This window comes from Gobio gobio (assembly GCF_949357685.1).
Source record: "Gobio gobio genome assembly, chromosome: 11".
In the NCBI taxonomy this organism is placed as follows: domain Eukaryota; kingdom Metazoa; phylum Chordata; class Actinopteri; order Cypriniformes; family Gobionidae; genus Gobio; species Gobio gobio.
Genome location: NC_137104.1, coordinates 35,296,362 through 35,317,003, shown reverse-complemented (window position 1 = coordinate 35,317,003; position 20,642 = coordinate 35,296,362). Strand labels below are relative to the sequence as shown.

Sequence of the window (20,642 nt, the reverse complement as noted above, 5' to 3'; positions counted from 1 at the left end):
TTGTGGTGTTGCTGAGGAAACAGCTACTAGCATTCTGAGTTAGAGCAGGCTAATGAATCACACTCTCTCTATATCTCCCTCCCACTTCTGTTCTGTTTTTTTCTTTCACTCTTTCCCTAGCGGTAACCACAAAAGGACCACGCTGTTCTTAAACATCAGACACACCCCTCAGTTTTATCTGGTAATCCGAATGTATCCACATTCTCATGACATCTGTAGTTTAACACAACACGGTTAGACACTATAGGCTAAACTGAAAACCAGTCATAAGTGAACTTTTCAAGATATGGTTACTTTAATAAATGTAAAAACTTAAAAATCTTGACACCTGTTTTCGTCATAAGGTAATGTCACCTTATAGAGCATCTCTGAAAGATGGGGTCACACCTTCATTGTTTATGAAGCCTTATGTTCTGGCAGCCATTGTGACTATAGCATAAGAAGCATTTCCTCAAAATACAAAATGTGGTTTTTCCATTGCCTTGATTCTGCAAAGTGAACTCGAAATCCACAGAACTTCACAGCTAACACTGACCAAATTTACTTTCCAAAAATAGTAGCCTATGCCTTTTTACGTAAATCTGTTACAAAAATTTAAATAATTTGATGTCAGTATCAAAGTACTAAAAACATGTCTTGATACAGATACAACTACCATATTTTGTATATATTATTAATTTATTACAGTAATAAAAACCAAGAGCCCAATTTTAAACAAACAACCTACATTAATTCACCCTACAAAATCTCAAATCTCATCGCTACATTAAACAACAGGCAACAAAATAAAATGAAGAAAAAAAATGATAAGGCCTAATCAATGTTACTGGTGTAAAAGAAACATTAAATAACGTTATTTTACTTTATTTTACTCTCTGTTGGGTCTTATTGAACGACTTATTTTTTACTATAGTTTTCCAACGGTTACGTTGTAACCATAAAAAAAAAAAAAAAAAATGCAAGCAGTTTATTTCGTCGTTGACCATCCAAAAACAAACAAACAATTGCCTGGAAATAGTTTTAATGTGTAAATGTGTTTAATTTTAAGGGTTAAGCCAAGAGCTAACACGCTCATACATGCCCCTTCTCTCTCTTTTCTCTATCATCACACACCATTCGCTAATCGGGACCGTCCCGCGCACAGCTCCAGACAGCTGTTGGCGCAGCACGCACTGAGCGAAGCTCCTCCCATTTCCCTTTTTTCTCTCAACGCGCCAATGTCCGCATCGGACGCCCGCTACATCCTCCGGTGGGCGGGTGCACGCGGTCTGAAAACCCCTCCTCTTTTTAAAAAGCGGACCGCAATGATTTAGAAGTTCAGGAATCCCACGTGACGTCACCTCGAGGTGATGTAATGCTTCTGTAAATAGATCATATTGTAATCGCGTTTCACTTCAGCGTGCTTCGTCTGAGCGCGAGGAGCGTTGCTAGTCTCAGTCTGCGTGCGTTTAGGTAAGTTCGTATTACTATTGTACACTCGCTTGTGAATGTGATTCCACTCTTAGTTCAGAACACAAATGGAGCTTCTTGTTCAGTTCTGTTGGGATTTTTTGTTGATGTTGTTGTTGTTTTACTGTCAAGTTAGTGTCTGTCAAAGTGCCGGTTTCCATTGAGATGTTCGTAAACTGTTTGAGTGTCTATTTGGGGGGTGTGTGACCACCAAAAAACAGATTAAAAAATGAGTATTTTTTGACTATCCGATAACGGATGTCTTTGTAAATCTTTAGTAGCCTACAGATTGTGAACAACCCTGTCAACAAATACGTTTTAGCGGAATGGCTGTTTGACAGTTATAGATGTTCAAAGTCTGTTTGAATTTTAAATATATTTAAATGTTTGATCGCACACATGCAAGTGTTCTGAGGGAATAGTCTAAGTATTTGCATTTATTTTGGGTTAATCAAATAATTTTGATTAGCTTTTTTATTTTTTATAAATAAACCCAAATATGGCATCTGCCCGCACGTATGCTCCAAAGTGCTTCAGACAACTTCACCGCGAAAATGGCACATTATTGCCCCTGGTTAGAATGTCTGATCTCAGTTGTTTGGGTTTGTAAAATTCGTGACACCGCGTGAGTCCTCCGGTTTCGCCATTACGTCATTCTGCAGGCCGGTTAGACTTGGCATTTTAGCACTGTAGACCCGTCTTGCCAATGCCAATTCAAACTCTGGCCCCGGCTGAACTAAATGATGATGTCATGACTAGAGGAATGCTCACGTTATGAGGGACCGGGCAAGTAGTATTTTATATATATATATATATATATATATATATATATATATATATATATATATATATATATATATATATATATGACGTGACTATGTAATACGCATTACAGAGAACACACAGAGAAGAGAACTCAAACTCAAACAGGGAAATGTGGGCAAAATATAGAGAACTGAGATATACATTTAAATAGCTCATGCGTTTTAAAAACTATAAAGTTCACTAATTAGGTGTCATCTATCTATCTATCTATCTATCTATCTATCTATCTATCTATCTATCTATCTATCTATCTATCTATCTATTATCTATCTAGATAGATAGATAGATAGATAGATAGATAGATAGATAGATAGATAGATAGATAGATAGATAGATAGATAGATAGATAGATAGATAGATAGATAGATAGATAGATAGATGGAGAACTGAGTGGCTGAGAAATTAAAATATCTATCTATCTATCTATCTATCTATCTATCTATCTATCTATCTATCTATCTAGATAGATAGATAGATAGATAGATAGATAGATAGATAGATAGATAGATAGATAGATAGATAGATAGATAGATAGATAGATAGATAGATAGATAGATAGAGAACTGAGTGACTGAGAAATTAAAATAATATACTTGCATTTGATACTATATTTACCTAAGTGAATCCACAAAGAGCTGACACTGTCATGTCAACAAACAGTGTCATTTTTATTTGCCTGTTTATTTGTCATGAGCATTTTATAATGTCATCTCCCATGTGTGTATGTGTTTGTATGTCTGTGTGCATGTGTGTGTGCGTGTGTGTGTTTAGGTTTTTTAGATCTCAGTGATGAATATTGATCAGGACAGGCCATATGTATGCACTGCTACTGGATGCTCGCAGGTAAGTGACAGATGTCCAGTTTGCTGGTGGTTGTCATATCGTCTAGACTAGAGCTACAACAATGTGTTTTATGTATGCTGTCACAAATTTTAGCCATCACTTAGAGTGCAGTAAATTACAATTCATGTGTAATTAAACACATGTACCTTTTATGTAATATATTTCATGTAAAAATGGGGATGTGCTTTTTTCAGTATTGTCACGGCCTACCATGTTTCTTGTTCTTGTAGCGCTTTCAAAGAGAAGATCACCTAATAATTCACAGACACAAACATGAGATGACCCTTAAATTCCCTTCCATTAAGTGTGACAATATGCTCTCAGGTAAGGGTGGGTACGCAATTATTCACACAAAAACACACGTTTTTATCATCAATAAGTATTCATATTTTCTATGCAACTAAAGAGTATCAATCTACAGATCGAGGTCAGTGATATAGCCTTTGAAAAGTGAATGTGTGTGTGCGTGTCATGATAGGTCATGCTCTCCATCTCCTTTAATTTAGGATTTAGACAGTGTCTGTTACCCTGGAAACCCAATGTCTGATATATAAACATCAGTCTGACCCTTGACCTCTGGGGTCTGTGAGCCATCATTCCAGCGACAGAAACATTTACATAAAAAACAAAAGAAGGACTTTACCTTCTGACCCCTTTCATAGTAGTCTAGAAAAAGCAGTTTCGTTTAGACTACCTCTAAATTACCAAAACAACACGAGCAAAATCAGGCTATGTTTATGACAAGGGTTAATTTTTAACATTTTCCCAGCATGCCAGAAGGTTACTTTAGACAAGTTCTGCTCATGACATTGAGTAGAGGGTTAGTTTCTTTACATTTGTTTAGAATGCCTGAAGGTTACTTGATATTGATCTACTGATCTAAAGTTTTCGCGCTATGACCTTGGGAAATCTCCAGTGTCTCCTCAGTTTACATGTGTTTAGTATATATGTATTAAAGCTTTAAGCAGATCAATTTTATATTGTCTACATAATTTTTTGTATTATACATACCTTTCTACACTTTAACTTTACCTGACATTTTTCCAGAACTAAAATTTTTATAAAAACTAAACGGTTTCCATATGGATATTAATTAATATATTATTTATAATAAGTTGTGCTGTCAAATCGATTAATCGTGATTAATCACATCCGAAATAAAAGTTTATGTTTACATATTATATGTGTGTGTACTATATATAATTAGTATGTATATTTGAAAACACACATGAATATACTTAAGAATTGTATTTATATTTATATTAGTCGTGGGCCGTTATCGACGTTAACGTGCTGCGTTAACGTGAGACTCTTATCGGGCGATAAAAAAAATATCGCCGTTAATCTATTCTCAAAGTTGGGTCGGGAGCTGGGTCTATACTACGCAAGCTATGATGACTTTCACCTTGATATTTTAGCGCGGATGTATACCTAGCCGAATTGCACTGTAGGGGGCGAGAGAACGAGTCTTTGAACCTGTGTGAATGCCTACTAGTGTTGTCAAAAATATCGATATTTCGCTATGTATCGATACTGAAATATCTGAAACGATACAATACTCATTTTCTACAGTATTGATATCAGCTGCGCTCTCCTCTCCTCTCCGACCGACAACGAGTTAACACGCACCGCCTCCTCTCATTCAGTCCGTTTAATCCTCTGAACATTGCGAACGGGTGTTCTGGTCTGAATTTCGCGCAGGGTTGCACATAACGTTAATTCTACTAATTCCTGCAGATTTCGCGCTCGCATCTGAAGCGCACACACACATACCGTAATAAAGCCGCCTCTGACATACAAGTGCAAAAATGAGCTCCTTTTTCCAGCTTATTAATGGTCAAATACACTCAAAAATGTCTCAATGCCCATCTTGGGTGAGTTTTAAAGTAAACACAGTCGTAACCAGCTCACAGGAACAGTGGGATCCATGCGTGCGTCAGGTCTTAAAGGGACAGAAGTTATTTATTATTCAAACTACAAACTACAAAAAGACAAACGATCACTTACGAGCACAAATATTATGAATGCCTTAGGCAGAATTCAAATGAGCCATTTTAATCTAGATTAATCTTGGAATTATTCTAGATGAATCTAGATTTAAAAAATAATAATCTATGCCCACCACTAATTTATATATAAACTACTTATATTTATATATCATATAAATTATATAAATATATATGAATGAGTGTGTATTTATACATACATAATAATTATACACATTACACACACATATATTATGTAAACACAAACTTTTATTTTGGATGTGATTAATCACGATTAATCGATTTGACAGTATATATAGTATATTTATTATATAATATATATAAAATAATTAATAAAATTGTTAATTTTTGCTACGTCCTACTGATTGCACTGATCATCTTATTTATATATTCTTCTCTTTTCTTATTACTTCTTATTACATTTTAAAACAAGTTTGAATCCTTTTTTTGTTTTTATTTTTATTGTACTGTCTGTTATTATTATTTTATAATTATTTTTGTTTTATGTCATTTTTATGTAAAGCATTTTGAATTACCATTATGTATGAAATGTGCTCTATAAATAAACTTGCCTTGACTTAATGAATAAAACTCCTATTTTTGTTCAATTGTGTTGTTGCTTTATATATATATTGCCAGTAGGATTTTGTGTGTCATGTAATGATGCTGAATGTATTCATGATAAATATGCACTCTTTGTTCATCTATAGATCAGACTCCAACTCCGACCCGTTTCTTACGGGACTGTGAGGAAGTGGGCCTCTTTACTGACCTGGAGCTTAACCAGTCACAGGCGGAGGAGGAGACTAAACCGGTGAGAGGAAATACATGTTTCAAAAGCTTACACAAATGTGCAAGTGAATAAATGTTTACACACAAGTCCATGCTGTATGAAGTAGTATTAAATGGTCAAACAAAAAGTAAGCAAACATTTAACAAAAATGTAAATTCCGAATATATTTCTGTGCTTGCTTGTATGTATGTGTTCATGTGGACGGTAGTAAGAAAAACAAAACCAAGCAATCTGATCAGATAAAGTATATTAAATATCAATAAACACATAAACACAGAGATGGAGAGCAGGGGCAGAGGAAGGAGAAATTATATGAATTAGCATTTATAAATATATATTTTGCAATAAAATTCTAAAAATGTTCTTGCTTATAGAACTTTTCTGCTCAGGTGTCAGGTCAGAACCAGCCTCACTCTGAGACACAACCTCAGCAGGGTCAACGTCATCAGTTTCACCCTCAGCAACAGCAGCAGTGCGCACTGGCCCATCTGAACCAGCACCAGAACCAGCTCCTCACGCACAGCTCACAGACTCAGTCTCAATGCACTGCCACATACTCCACTTCAAATAAACAGTAAGTATAGCATATACAGTATTACCAGAATACCCCAATACTCTTCTTCTAATGACAATTCTGAAAGTTAAAGTGACAGGAGCCTATTGTTGCTATAGTAAACCGATAGATAATAGATATATATTATCCATTGATAGATTGCCACGTGGGGCTGTGGTGAATAAAGCGCACACCGATAAAAATAATACAACAACTGTCTTTACTGTTTTTTTACGATAAAAAAAAAATGCCCCCTGATGGAGGTAGACGTTGAATCCTTAGATAGACAAAATACAGTTACATATTAGAGACCAGAGGCATACAGTCACTGTAATACATGGTAAAATTATTTACACTTTGCAGTAGGAGAAGCCCTTATACAATATCCTACCTGTTGGTTTCTCAAATAATCTGGATAATGGTTGCCACTGTGTCCCAGCTGAGATTTGGCTGTACTCGTTCACCAGCTTCTCTGTATGATAGCCTGTGGTTCATGATATGGTCTATGATAGTAGCTCTTATTTCATCAGTTACCCTAATTCTGGCCCTTCTTTGAGCACCACCATGCATTCGAACTCCTCAATCTCTACCTTATCCAGGCACTCATGTTGTCCTGGTACTCATCTTCCTCTTCCTTGTGCAGGCACTTTTCTTACTTTCTTTGTGTTGCTCTATATTGTTCCTTTTTCACACAAGATCAGCCCAAAGAGGCCCTCTTTTACTGTATACCATATGGTCATGTGATTGAAAGAACATCAACACCTGAACAATTCCTAGATGGGAATCAGCTGTGATTTACAGTTTTTTACAATTGCTACAATACTTTCAATAATTTTAACACATTTCCTAAACTCTTAACACAGTTAGCACAACATCAACGTCTGTGTAGGCTATACAATTAACACATTTATTGTTGCTTTTACACAAAATGCATACAGTTAACACAAATTTAAAATGTTGCTTTTTACACACAAGCTCAACCAAGACCAAAACAATGGATTTTTACTGCCAAATTTACCAATGCTTTAACACTGTATGTCAGAACAGATAACACCTTGTTCTAAACCCTAACCTTATAGGCTAAAGTCAAGGTAAACAGCTGTTTATACACTCTATAAAAAGGTTCTAAATGGCACCAAAAATGGTTCTTGGCTCGTAATCATAGGGGAACCTTTTTTAGTGCTATATACACTAGCACCAATTTTGGTGCTTCAGTGGTTCTTCAGAGGTGCTATATAGCACCTTAGTCAAAGAACCAGTGAAGAACCTCTGAAGAACCGCTGAAGAACCACTGAAGCACCAATATTGGTGCTATATAGAACTAAAAAAGGTTTCCCTATGATTACAAGCCAAGAACCATTTTTGGTGCCATATAGAACCTTTTTTTTTAAAGTGTATGGAGAATTGAAACACAAATATATCCCCTGTATTTTATTCCATTGTTACTGATAAACAGCTGATTGAATTTGTGCAAATATATAAATCACAGCTGATTCTCATCTAGGAATTGTTCAGGTGTCAATGTTCTTTCAATCACATGACCATATGGTATACAGTACAGCTCTTGTGTGAAAAAGGAACAATATAGAGCAACACAAAGAAAGTCAGAAAAAGGCCTGGATGAGGGAGAGGAAGATGAGTACCAGGACAAGGGAGAGGAGTGGGACATGGGCAAGGGAGAGGAATGCCAAGGACAAGGTAGAGATTGAGGAGTTCGAATGCATGGTGGCGCTCAAAGAAGGGCCAGAATTAGGGTAACTGATGAAATAAGAGCTACTATCATAGACCATGTCATAAACCACAGGCTATCATACAGAGAGACTGGTGAACGAGTACAACCAAATCTCAGCCGGGACACTGTGGCATCCATTATCCAGAATCCAACAGGTTGGATATTGTATAAGGGCTTCTCCTACTGCAAAGTGTAAATACTTTTACCATGTATTTCAGTGACTGTATGCCTCTGGTCTCTAATATGTAACTGTATTTTGTCTATCTAAGGATTCATCGTCTACCTCCCTCAGGGGGCAGAGGAAAGCTCCTAAATGAAGAACAGGAACTTCCTATTGTCAACACAGTGATTGCTGATAATGAAATAAAACTGAAGGGCATTCTATAAAGCTACTCTGAGATGGGTCATTCATTTTTTTGTATTGAATTTCTGCAGCAAAAGAAACAAAATGCATGCATTTACTAAACCCAACAAAACAAAAATAGGGAGAGTCTTCAAAAGACACACAATCTATGATCAATAAAATATACTGTCTATTGTATAAGGGCAGACCTGACACATAAAATAATGCAGTTTCTGTAATTCCATCTAGTGTTAGTGTTTTTATGACCGTGTGCTATGATTGACTAAATGTTCCTGTTGGAAGAGAACATGTGTTAGGGTTTTGGCAGACATAGTGTATTGTGTTAGTGAATTATTGTATTTTGAAAATTAGTTTTGGAGTTTAGTTTACAATGTGTGATTTAGAACATGAAATTAATCGTTTTGGCAATTGCGTGATGTAGGTGTGTTGGTGCGTTAAGAGATTAGGAAATTTGTTAAAAGTATTGAAAAAAATGTCATAGCGATTGTAAAAAACGGTATATATTTGCAAACCTTCAATCAGCTGTTTCTCAGTAGCAATGGAACAAAATACAGGGGATATATTCGTGTTTCAATTCACAATATAAACAGCTGTTTACCTTGACTTTAGCCTATAAGGTTACGTTTAGAACATGATGTTATCTGTTCTGACATAGTGTTAAAGCATTGGTAAATTTGGCAGTAAATATCCATTATTTTGGTCTTGGTTGAGCTTGTGTGTAAAAGAAGTTCAATCATTTTAAATTTGTGTTAACTGTATGCTAATTGTATAGCCTACACAGACAGATGCTTTGTTTACTGTGTTAAGAGTTGAGAGGAAAATTGTTAAAAGTATTCAAAAATTGTCATAGCGATTGTAAAAAACTGTAATATAACACTCAGGAATTACAGGAGAACTCATTGTCGTTGCAAACGCAACCATTTAAAATAGATGAGAACGGACAAAGGAAACAGATATTAACTCAGGATGTAAATACAAGAGGCAAACAAAGGGAACTAATAATGACCAGCTGAACAGAATGACTAATCAATGAGAAACCAAGGAGATTAGCAAGAACTCAGACAGGCAGGTAACAGAATGAAAACAGGACACAAACGTGACATTATGCCCCCCTCTGGAAAGGCACATCCTCACGCCGTACAAGGTCCAATTGAGGAGGGAGGGTGGGGGTTCTGGAGGAGGACGTGGAAGAGGACAGTAACAAACACAGTCGTGGCAAACAAAACAGTCCATTGGGGAGTGGAGGGAGGGAGGAGCCAAGGGGGAACCAGGAGCAGGAGTGGCGATGTAGGAACCAGGAGCAGGAGTGGCAATGTCCAGCCAGGAAGGAGGTCCACATTGGTGTTAAGGAAGGGAGGAGCCATGGTAGAGAAGGCCTTATGACATCATAAGGGACATGCAATGGAGGTGGAGCCAAGGGTGGTGGACCCCTGGGCACAGAAGGAGAGCAGATGGGACCGGGCGACACTTCTGGACCTGGTGGCTGGGATGACCATCTGAGGAGGAACCGCGGTACCAGAGGGCTGAGGTGGAGCCAGAGCGACTGAGGACCGAGGTGGAGCAAGAGGTTGATGGTCCCAGGTGGAGCTGAGGGAGGGAGGAGCCACGGCGGAGAAGTCTAGACAATGGGCCGAGGTCGAGTGACGGGATCAGCTGCTGGAGGCGGAGCCTGGGGACACATTCGTCCAGGAGGACCTGGATGTTGGAAGACCCGAAGTGGATCCACGCCAGAGGAGGAGGAGCTGAGGGACTGAAGGGAGACAGCGGAGACTGGGCAGAGGAACTGGCTGAAGTTTGAAGAGGAGGTGAAGAGGGAGGCTGGGGGCGAACTTTGGAGACACAGGAGAATTCGTGCTGGGCAGAACCAATGGGGGCACAGGAGACTCTGAACTGGCCGGAACCAGGGAGATCAAGGTAAAATTCCTCTTCTAGTTCACCACAAAAATGTATTGCAGAGGACAGCAGCATCTCACGCTCAGTGGTGGGAGTGTGGACGGGGTCTTCCTCCATTCCTTTAAACTCCACCAATGCTTTCGAAGACATTACACAGTGTTGCCGGCTCACATACCTGGTCAGACACCTCTGGTTGCTGGCTGCATGGGCTCTGGATCTGTAGGAGGGGGGCTGGAATCCTCTGCTGGGCAGATGGTGTTGGCCGCTTTCCTCTTTTCCAGCACCCACTCCACAAACTCAGTAAAATTCCCCCAAGGACATACACCGGGTAGAAAACTCAGGGTAAAAAATAGATGAGAATGGACAAAGGAAAATTTGGACACTGAGTGCACCTGAAGGGCTGCCGCTATTGCATAGTTTGTGCTTGGTGTTTAATAATTATTTGAAATGTAACAAACTGGCAGCTCCAGTTGTAATGAAAAGATTTATCTTGAACTCTGCCATGGAAACTAGCATGCATAAACCGTAATTAAACAATTTAATAATCAATTAAAAAGGAATTTATACATGTATGTTATTATGCTGGACCAGCGTGGTTTGGAAAATGAATGGATGATTGATTCAGCTGTGGGTCACATCTGATGGCGAGATGCAGGAATTCATTCAGCACACGACTCTCACAGTGCATTATGGGTATCCTCTAGCCGTAGTTGTACACTCGTTATTGCGGTGCATTGTGGGATTGAATGAGTGCACTCAATAATCAAGTCAAGTCACCTTTGTTTAGCGCTTTTTACAATGCCGATTGTTTCAAAGCTGCTTCACAGTGTTAGACAGGAAAATAATACAACATCTATTGATTCGGCTGTACCCTAACCCTAACCTCAATAATTACCACTATGGTTTCGGACACCACTACAAATGGCTGTCCCCTCAAGTTCCCTATTTAAAGATATAGGGGGGTGATTTAAGACACAGCCAGGGTGTAAATACATGACAAACCAAGGGAACTAATAATGACCAGCTGAACAGAATAACTAATCAATGAGTTACCAATAAGATTAACGAGAACTCAGACAGAGGCAGACAGACAGTTTGCTTTAAAATAAATATGAAGATACATTTTAAACCTTAAACTACCTTGATAGAAGGCAAATATTTCTGGCCGTAATCGCTTGTGAGATTGCCAGCCTCTGCTTTTCCACAACAGACTGAAGCCGCCTTGTGTATAATGCGGCTTTGCTTTCATCTAAAAAAGGGGAAAAAAACAGCAATTTTCTGGTGTTATTATTAGTTGGAGCAGTCTTCAGCCCACCCTCAAACTTCTCAACACGCTGCTCGCCTCAGATTGCTTGTAATCAATGCACAAATCATAAAAAAGGTAAACGCTATCTTTGCCTAAAATGTGATTGGGTGGGCAAGACAGATTTTTGGGTGGGCTCAACACACCCCAGCCCATGCCTAGATCCAGACCCTATTAAAGGTTACAATTTTAACTGGAAAGGTGCTTTTACACAGACTTTGGGTTGTACAGAATGTATTAATGGTAGAAAACAAGTCAAAAATTGTTTATGCAACACAGCATCATACCTTTAATTTTATGGGACCCAGAAGTTTTTTAATGTAGCATTGCATCTTTAGAATTTGCCAGCTTATCATTGGAAAGATGCTGAAATACTGCAAATGAATGTTAAACTTTTAAATTATGATACATTTTTTAATCACGTTTTGATGGAGAACATGTCCCCCCACAAATAGCATGCAGCCCTGTGTAAACTTTCTGAAAATGTCCAAATTGCTACTGACTCCATGAGTAAATACATTTTTTTTTTATGGACTTTTAGTCTTTTGTCCCTTACAAATCTGAATCCCTCTGTCTCATTTCAGATCTGCACCCAGCTGTCTGCACAGCACCCAGACAAACCCCATGCCTGGGACATCAGCCATGAATGTAAGTAAACCTGAGAGTATTTCAAAGCCACCTGCACAGTAAAATAATAATCAAGGTAATAGCTCTATTTATTTTTACATCTGCACAATAATTTCATATATTTTTAAAATAACAGATGGAGGCACAGTTGTCAATGAACTCCAGTATGATTGGTATACCAGGCCCCGCCCACTCTGGCTCATGCTCCTCCCTTCAGGTACAGCCCCATTCTAATGATTTGACTCCATAGTTACAGGATTATGATGTCTCTATAGAAACATTACAAGTCAGAAAGGGGTTATAATGCCACAGTTTGTAACTAATGTAGACATCTTGATTGTGTTATCTAATTCAGACATATGCAATGTTGCGGTCTTGCCTGTTAAAAAGCTGCATTCACGCACACACACACACACACACACACACACACACACACACACACACACACATGCAGGAGACTCTCATGCGCTGATTCTCTTCAGAAAGTGGAGGAGATTACATTTCAAAGGCTTCAGGTTGACCTGGTTATCATCTGACTTTTCAAAGCCGTCTTTGTAGATTCTCTGTGTTTTGAAAAACGTAAAAGTGCCAAGTAATCTTACCATCGCAAACAATCACTACACACAGGAAACCTTAGATGTAGAAATTAAAAACACATGGTTGCCTGCAAAAGTTGGTAAAACAGATCTTGCTTTAGGCATTTCCCTTTTAAATAGCAATTATACACAGTTACATGACAATGATGTTGACAGTGACCCCAGGAGCCTTTCTGACCCATTTTTCCCCGTCTCTAACCCTTCAGAGGTCAAAGGTCATACCAGCCCACAGCCAGCCTGCAGTTTCCAATGGCAGTCAGAATGCTCTTTGCCACATGATGGAGATGATGTCGTCACAACAGCACCCCCTGTCGCATTTACAATCCTCATCTCATCATCACACATACCAGCAGCACTGCCACAGCCAATCACCGCAAAGACTTGCACATCAACATCAAAACCAAGACCAATCACATCACAGCCATGCTCACCACTCTCCAACCGCGCACTTGCATCCTGGCTCCTCGCACCAGACCCCCCCTCCCCTTTCACATCAGTCAATACATCAGGTCTAGATTTTTGCGCCAAACTCTGACCTTTTCCGTTTGTATTAAACTTTTGTATTATTAAATGCAATGTTTGTGTTTTATAGTTGTCCTCCCCACCGAAACACAACCACTGCCCGCAATCTCCACCACTTGCGACTGTGAGTAGACGCCGGCGGACAGCAGAGGAAGACCCGGATGAGCGCAGACGGAAGTTTCTGGAGAGAAACAGAGCTGCTGCCACACGGTGCAGACAGAAGAGAAAAGTCTGGGTAGTATCGTTGGAGAGGAAGGCTGAGGAGCTTACACACACTAACTTACAGCTACAGGTACATTTGCACATGCACAAGTTATATATATATATGTACCTTGCAGTATCAAATACAATTGAAACTTCATGATAGATTCATGCATTTGCTGCTTTGTTTTCATTTTTTTTTGTTCTTCTCTTAGAATGAGGTGACATCCCTCAGGACAGAAGTCACTCAACTGAAGCAAATTCTTCTTGCACATAAAGACTGTCCTGTCTCTGTGAGACAGAGAGAAACGCAGAGTGAGTATGATTCATTTTCTCATTCTCTCCTCCTTTTTCTCACATACTACTGTATATTGTAGAATCACATTCAAACCTTGAAGAGCATGTCTGCATCTCATATTTGACCTCAAAATAATAGTAATGAAACCATTTTAGGACAACCAGGGGCGCCGCTAGCAATTTTGGGCCCTATGAAAGAATATGAGGTTGGGCCCCCTACCGCACCCATTCCGCACCAAACATACAAGCCAACCTAGCTATCCAAAATCTTTGGGCCCTATTTTAACGATCCGAGCGCATGGTCCGAAGCTCATGGCGCATGTGCACTTAGGTCATGTCCACTTTTGCTAGTTTAACGATGGAAAAAATTGTCCCCTGAATTAGTGCATGGTCCAAAAGGGTTGTCCCTAGTCTCTTAATGAGTCATGAGTGTGCTTTTTAGGCGTAACGTGCAATAAACCAATCAGAGTCTCATCTCCCATTCCCTTTAAAAGCCAATTGCGCTTGTGCCTTGGCGGATTCATATTTACATGCCGGAATTTGCGAGCGGAAAGACTGAACGCACCGGGAGTATGATAGGGCCCTTAGTCTGCAATTTAGTAATACTGACCTATTTTTTGCCAGAAATGCAAAAATAAGATGTAATTTTGTTTTATTTGTAACTTAGATTATACATTTAGAATTTCTATTACATTACTTCTAGTACTGTTACTACTATTAAAATCGATCTCTGGGGGCCCCAAAATTGCGTAGGCCCTTAGAATGGGCCCGATCTCTGGCCCCCCACCCCTTAACTGCACCCCTGAGGACAACTGTGATTTTTTTTTTTGCAGCGTATGATCTTTTTCAAGACAATTAAGAACCCCAAATAATATACAAATAATGCAAAGAAAAAAGTTAATTAAAAATAAAATAAAAGTATAATAGTATAATCTAATAATTTTTTACGATAGTCATTTAAAATGCCATATAAAAAAAATAAAGAAATAGTTATGTAAAAAAAATGAAAACACATTTTCTTTAATTATATATATATATATATATATATATATATATATATATATATATATATATATATATATATATATATATATATATATATATATATAATTTATTTATTTATTTTTATATAAAATGTATATTAATAAAATATTTTTTTTTTTAAATGTTTCCACAAAAATACTAAGCAGTTTTCCTCACTGATAGAAGATAAATGTTTCTGAAGGATCAGTTATTTAAAGTGTTTTAATATTTCACAATATTACTGCTTTACTGTATTTTAATTCAAATGCAGCCTTGGTGAGAGTAAAAGGCTCAAAAACCTTTTAAAAATCTTACCAGCCCCAAACCATTGAATGGTAGTGTACATTTATATTGTGTTTTATTACATATAATGTGTATATTATTTTATATATTTTGAAAACCCATCATTTTAATGAACTCCTTTCGTATTCATGTTTAGGTGGAGTAGGTAGCCCAACAGGAAGTCCTGTCCAGCAACATGCCATTCAACACAACAGCATCTCAACCTCAAGTTCGACTCTATCACACACTCACCTCAACACACGCTCCCACCCTAACTAACAACATACAACTATAACATACTTCTACATAGACACAGAATGTGAGAACACAAAATACAATTCATCTTCAGAGCCATATGGTCAGGGCACCTATAACAGCAAAATGTTAAATCCAGAGTTTTAAACTTAGATTTATGACTAAAAGGGAATGTATGCATCACATAAATGTGTGTATTGTTCTTAAAGAATAGAATAATTCATCAAAAGTCTGTTTATATTTATGGCCCTTGTCATCTCAGGAAATCAGCCGAGGGTCAGATGGGTGTTTCCAGTGGTTTTATTTTACCACACTGTTATTTGTTACAGTGCTGGAAAACAAACTGTCCTTTTCCACTCACTAAATTTAGATTTCTTATTATCAAACCTGTCTCTCACCCACTTCGTACCTCCATCTGTCTTCTCACTTTTCCTCATGCTCTTTTTTTATAGCTGATCTTTCTCAGGGACACTCATTTAGTTTTACTCCTGGAGTATGTGTGCACATTTGTGTGTATATGTGTTGTTGTTTTTTGTTTATTGGCCACTTTCAGTGTAAATGCTTTGATAGCTTCAGTGACAGCTGTGTGTGCTAAATCCCGAAACTAATGGCAAGGCTGTGTGAAATGCATTGAATCAGGGCAGTTGTAAATTTGTAATTGTAAATAGGAATCTCTAGTTTTATAAATTTATGATGATGCAGCTTAAGCTGTTGTTACATGTTTGTCTTCGCTGTAAATATTGTCAGTGGCCCCTTGGTAAATTATCAGGTATCACATTACCTATGTGAATTTTGAATTGACAGAACGTGCTCATCATTATATAGCCGAATTCAGAATCATGTATAGGAAAGATGGTAAAGGACTCATGTATTACTAATTGCACTCATGGCACTAGAAATGTCTTACAGTATTCTCAATACAGCATAACATCATTTCACACTAACTGGTTCAGAGACAATCAAAATGTCTATACAGACATTTCATGGAAATGACATGCAAGCATGTGTTATCTCTTATAAATGGCTTTACATTCTGTGGAATATGGAATTATGAATCTGGAAAAAAAGAATGTTTGTAAACACTGCAGGTTTAAACTGTTTTATGCATGTACAGTTTTTTTTTTTAAATATTTATCTATTTTTGTACACATTTGTGGCCATTTTTAATTAAAAGCACTTAATATCTGTATCCATATGTTCTGGTCTCTTTTCTCACGGTCCATCGTAATAATTTCAAAATCCTGTGATACAACTGCTGCCTTTAGTGTATTAACGTGCATACAGTGCGGTCAAGACATTATTCTGAGAGTTTGACTGCATGGGTGACAGTTAAAATAAATTATTGCTGAAATGTGGTTAGACAGTGTTGGAGTTCAAGTCTTGTGAAAACGTTTTATTGTTTATTGCGCCACCTTATGGTGGAGTTTTGCAGAAAAGCTAGGCAGTATCCTAACAGTTTGGCATTTTAGAGTTTTGAATGTAATCACTATTAACGTCTATGTATTTATTGCAACAACAAAAAAAGCAATGATAAAGGTGAAATGTATCAAATTTAACAACATTTTTTTTGTGCTATATTGATATACAGTATATCTGTATCTCTATCAGTCTTCTCACACTCTTCCTTTTTTACAGCTGATCTTTCACAGGGACACTCATTTAGTTTTACTCCTGAAGTATGTCTGCGCATTTGTGTGTATATGTGTTGTTGTTTTTGGCCACTTTCAGTGTAAATTCTTTGATAGCTTCAGTGACAGCTGTGTGTGCTAAATCCTGAAACTAACGGCGAGGCTGTGTGAAACGCATTGAATCAGGGCAGTTGTAAATAGGAGAGAAAAAAATAATGAAATAATGAATACATTACACACAAATAGCATTAGTATGCACAATCACTATTAACGTCTATATATTTATTGCAACAAAAAAAACAACACCGATAAAGGTGAAAATCAAATTTAACAAAATATTTTTTTTGTGCTGTACTTCAATTGATATACAGTATATCTGTACAGGGTAAATAAGTAATACATTTTCAACAAAGACATAGGCAATACATTCATTCCAAAACCAAGCAATTCTGCCAACCAGCAGCTGAGGCTTAGACAATCAACCAAAAGAAAAGAGTTTCAGAATTTCAGTGGCTTTGGGGAAAATCATTGGTGGCCAAAATGATTTTGTCAAAATTGTCTATTTTCAGACACACAAGACACTTCAGTCTGAGTATCTAAGCATTATGACATCATCATCTCTTCGTGCAGGGCTGTTGTCAAAGAAACGTTCGCCGGGGAACTGGATGAGGTCACCTTCTTCAGCCAGTTGTCTGCCACTCTGGTAACCACTGAATTCAGAAGAGACACAGGTAGTAGCCACAGTGGAGCGAAACGGATGTCTGGTTGAGTACATGTGACGTACATGTGCATGAGCGGACGTTTTCCTGCTTCTGATCCGCTTCTTCAACACACGCCCCAGCCAGATTCCACCCACCAGAAGAAGGAGCAGAGCATTGGCTGTAAGGGCTGCTACTGTGATGAGCTGTAGGTTGACCTCGCTTGTCACTGAGGGCAAATGGGTGACAAATCCAGTGCAGTGATCTCTGGGGGCAACCTGGCACAAAGCTCCATCCACAACGCTCTCCACACAGGTGATGTAGGTGGAGTCTGGACGGAGCTCTTGGAGGGTCACTGCCCGGTCAGGTCCATCTGTGTAAACATAGCGTGGGAAGCGAAAAGTATGGCCGAAACGGTCAAATAAAACCCGGAAGAGAAGTTCTTTCCCATGAACTAGTCCAACATCGGGGGTTGTGCTCCAGTGGACTGTGGCTGTACTGGAAGTGACGTCTTCCACGCTAACATTCAGGATGGAGTGACGGTTGAACTGACATGCATCAGAGATCACTGTGATTCTTGAGTCATGGTGCTTGGCTCTGTCCTGTAAAGGCAGTTTGAACTGCTCCAGTTGGGCCAATGCAAAGGTGCTGTGGTTGTGGGTGTTTTGGCCTGTCGGGAACGTGGACATTGTTGTGGAAAAATCAGATAAGGAGCCATTTTTTCCAGCTGTGGGTCTTGGCCTTGAGCTGACCAGTTTCCTCTTCTTCTTTCTTTCCAATGTTGTCACAAGCCCTTGCTCCCCCTCATCTCCTTGGACCCCTACTTCTTCATGTTTCTCTCCTTCTCGCTTCTCTCTTTCCTCATTGAGAATCGATGTCTCTACTGCTGCTCCACGGCTCTCCATTGGCTGAGACTCGCAATAGCCACTCATATTTCTCAGCTGCGAGCTGCTGACATAGTCCAAGTATTTTCCCGCCAGCGCTGGGGGGTGAAGGCAGCGCACAAACACGGTCAACAGCTTTCCATGAGAATGCGCATGCGTCATCCAGCTTTTAAGCTTCTCCATCCGGCAGTCGCAAGTCCAGTTATTCCCATTCAGTTCTACGTGAAACAACACGCCATTTGAGGCGAAAATTCCACCGGAGAGATTCATAAGACGGTTGTTTTTCAACTTTAAGGTTTTTAGATGTGAAAGGTGGTCGAAAGCACGGGGGTCCACGCGGGATATGTGATTGTCACTGAAGTCGAGGTGTTCGATGCGCTCGAGCGGGTCCAGCAGACCAGCCTGGATCTCTGTTAGCTCGTTCTTGTCAATCTCGAAGTCTTTAACGCGCGCGAGCCCTTTGAGCGAATCGTTATCCAGTTTTAATATCTTGTTGTGGCTGAGTGAAAGTTTTGTTAGCTTTTTCAAATTCTGAAAGACGTGATTTCCAATGTGCCTTATTTGGTTGCCTGTTATTAGAAGAGCTGTCAGTGACTTAAGATGAGAAAACATAAAAATATCGCGCAGTTCTGTTTGTTTATTGTCTGATAGGTTTAAAAACTGCAGTTTGCTGAGCCGCGAAAACGCATTGCGGTCAATATGGTGAAGCTGGTTCGATTCTAAGTGCAGAAACATTAAATTTGTCAGACCTTTGAAAACGGATTCTTTTAAAAACGCAATGGAATTTCCATCAAGTCTCAGTTTTACTAAACTGTTTAAATTACTAAAAGATTCGGAAGTAATGTCCTTGATTTCGTTGTTATTGCTATATAATATTGTGAGTTTGTTCAGCGACTGTAGAGTCCCCGGTTGTATTGCCGAGATTAAGTTGTTTCCCAGATATAGTTCCTCCAGTTTGGAAAGTTTCTCGAATGCTTTAGGGTGTATATTCCTTATTTGGTTAAACTGGAGATTAAGTCTCATTAGGTTGCCATAGCGCATGAAGTCGAAGGCGCTGAGGTTGTGAATGAAGTTTCCCGCTAGACCGAGAACCCGCACGTCCCCTGCGCGCTCCACCAGCGGCGGTTTGGGCACCGCGCGCAGACCGCGATTGGCGCACAGGATATTCTGCGCGTGCTGGCAGTCGCATGTTTCAGGGCAAATGGTGCAAACAGGCGCGAAGAATAAAAGCGCTCCACTGCCTAGCAAAAGAAAGTTGTAGAGCAAATATGCCATTCCAATGACATGCAAACAACACCTCACTCAATGCATTCCTTTGTTGCAGTCCAGGTTCGCCAAAATCTTCCTCACAAGGAATTAAAGCTTTACGGGTGCAGTGCCTCCCGAGTACAGACATTTAGATTGTGTTTAGGTATAGCACGATGACATAGCGATTTGAAGCTGTATTGAGATATCCACGCACAACCGTTGCGAACAGATCCAACCAAGGAAACATTTGCCTCCGTCAGACTCTCTCATCCCCCAAGAAGTCATCTGTTGCAGATTACACACACACGCACACACCATAGTCATCTCCGATTTTAGGCACGGATCACCCCGCCCCATCCCCTCCAGATGTGGACATTACAGTCACACGACATACACACTTGTGTATAGGAATCGGATCTAGAGATTCTGGTTCAGATTAATCTCTACGATTCCTTTGCATTAAGGATTATTTTAAGACTTTAAAAATGTAGGTAAAGAAACACAATTCCTATTGCATTCACTGCCCTTTAGCAGTCTGTTGTTCCATAAATCAGGAAAACAATTATTGCAATGGTTTGTTTAAACAGACTTTAGAAAAGTTTTTAAAAACTTTTAGAGGC

General features: G+C 38.9%; 2 protein-coding genes across 5 annotated transcripts; one reads left to right on the top strand and one right to left on the bottom strand.

Moving 5' to 3' along the window:
• The first annotated feature begins 1,338 nt into the window (after positions 1-1,338).
• On the top strand, positions 1,339-16,753 carry creb5a (cAMP responsive element binding protein 5a). Of its 4 annotated transcripts, none has more exons than XM_079828932.1 (11): positions 1,339-1,452; positions 3,046-3,117; positions 3,348-3,441; positions 5,834-5,937; positions 6,306-6,490; positions 12,346-12,409; positions 12,525-12,605; positions 13,191-13,493; positions 13,577-13,798; positions 13,923-14,022; positions 15,467-16,753. In XM_079828932.1, exons 2-11 carry the CDS (start codon positions 3,064-3,066, stop codon positions 15,586-15,588), a joined length of 1,329 nt encoding a protein of 442 aa, XP_079685058.1. In that variant the 5' UTR covers positions 1,339-1,452; positions 3,046-3,063; the 3' UTR covers positions 15,589-16,753. The 4 variants fall into 4 exon arrangements, with proteins under 4 accessions (XP_079685058.1, XP_079685057.1, XP_079685060.1 ...); XM_079828931.1 differs by having other exon boundaries at positions 1,374-1,452; positions 6,291-6,490; XM_079828934.1 differs by lacking the exon at positions 13,191-13,493 and having other exon boundaries at positions 1,431-1,452.
• A 689-nt stretch (positions 16,754-17,442) lies between these two features.
• tril (TLR4 interactor with leucine-rich repeats) lies at positions 17,443-20,302 on the bottom strand. The gene has a single exon (XM_079829141.1). It carries the CDS (start codon positions 20,047-20,049, stop codon positions 17,776-17,778), a length of 2,274 nt encoding a protein of 757 aa, XP_079685267.1. The 5' UTR covers positions 20,050-20,302; the 3' UTR covers positions 17,443-17,775.
• Between the last annotated feature and the right edge of the window lie 340 nt (positions 20,303-20,642).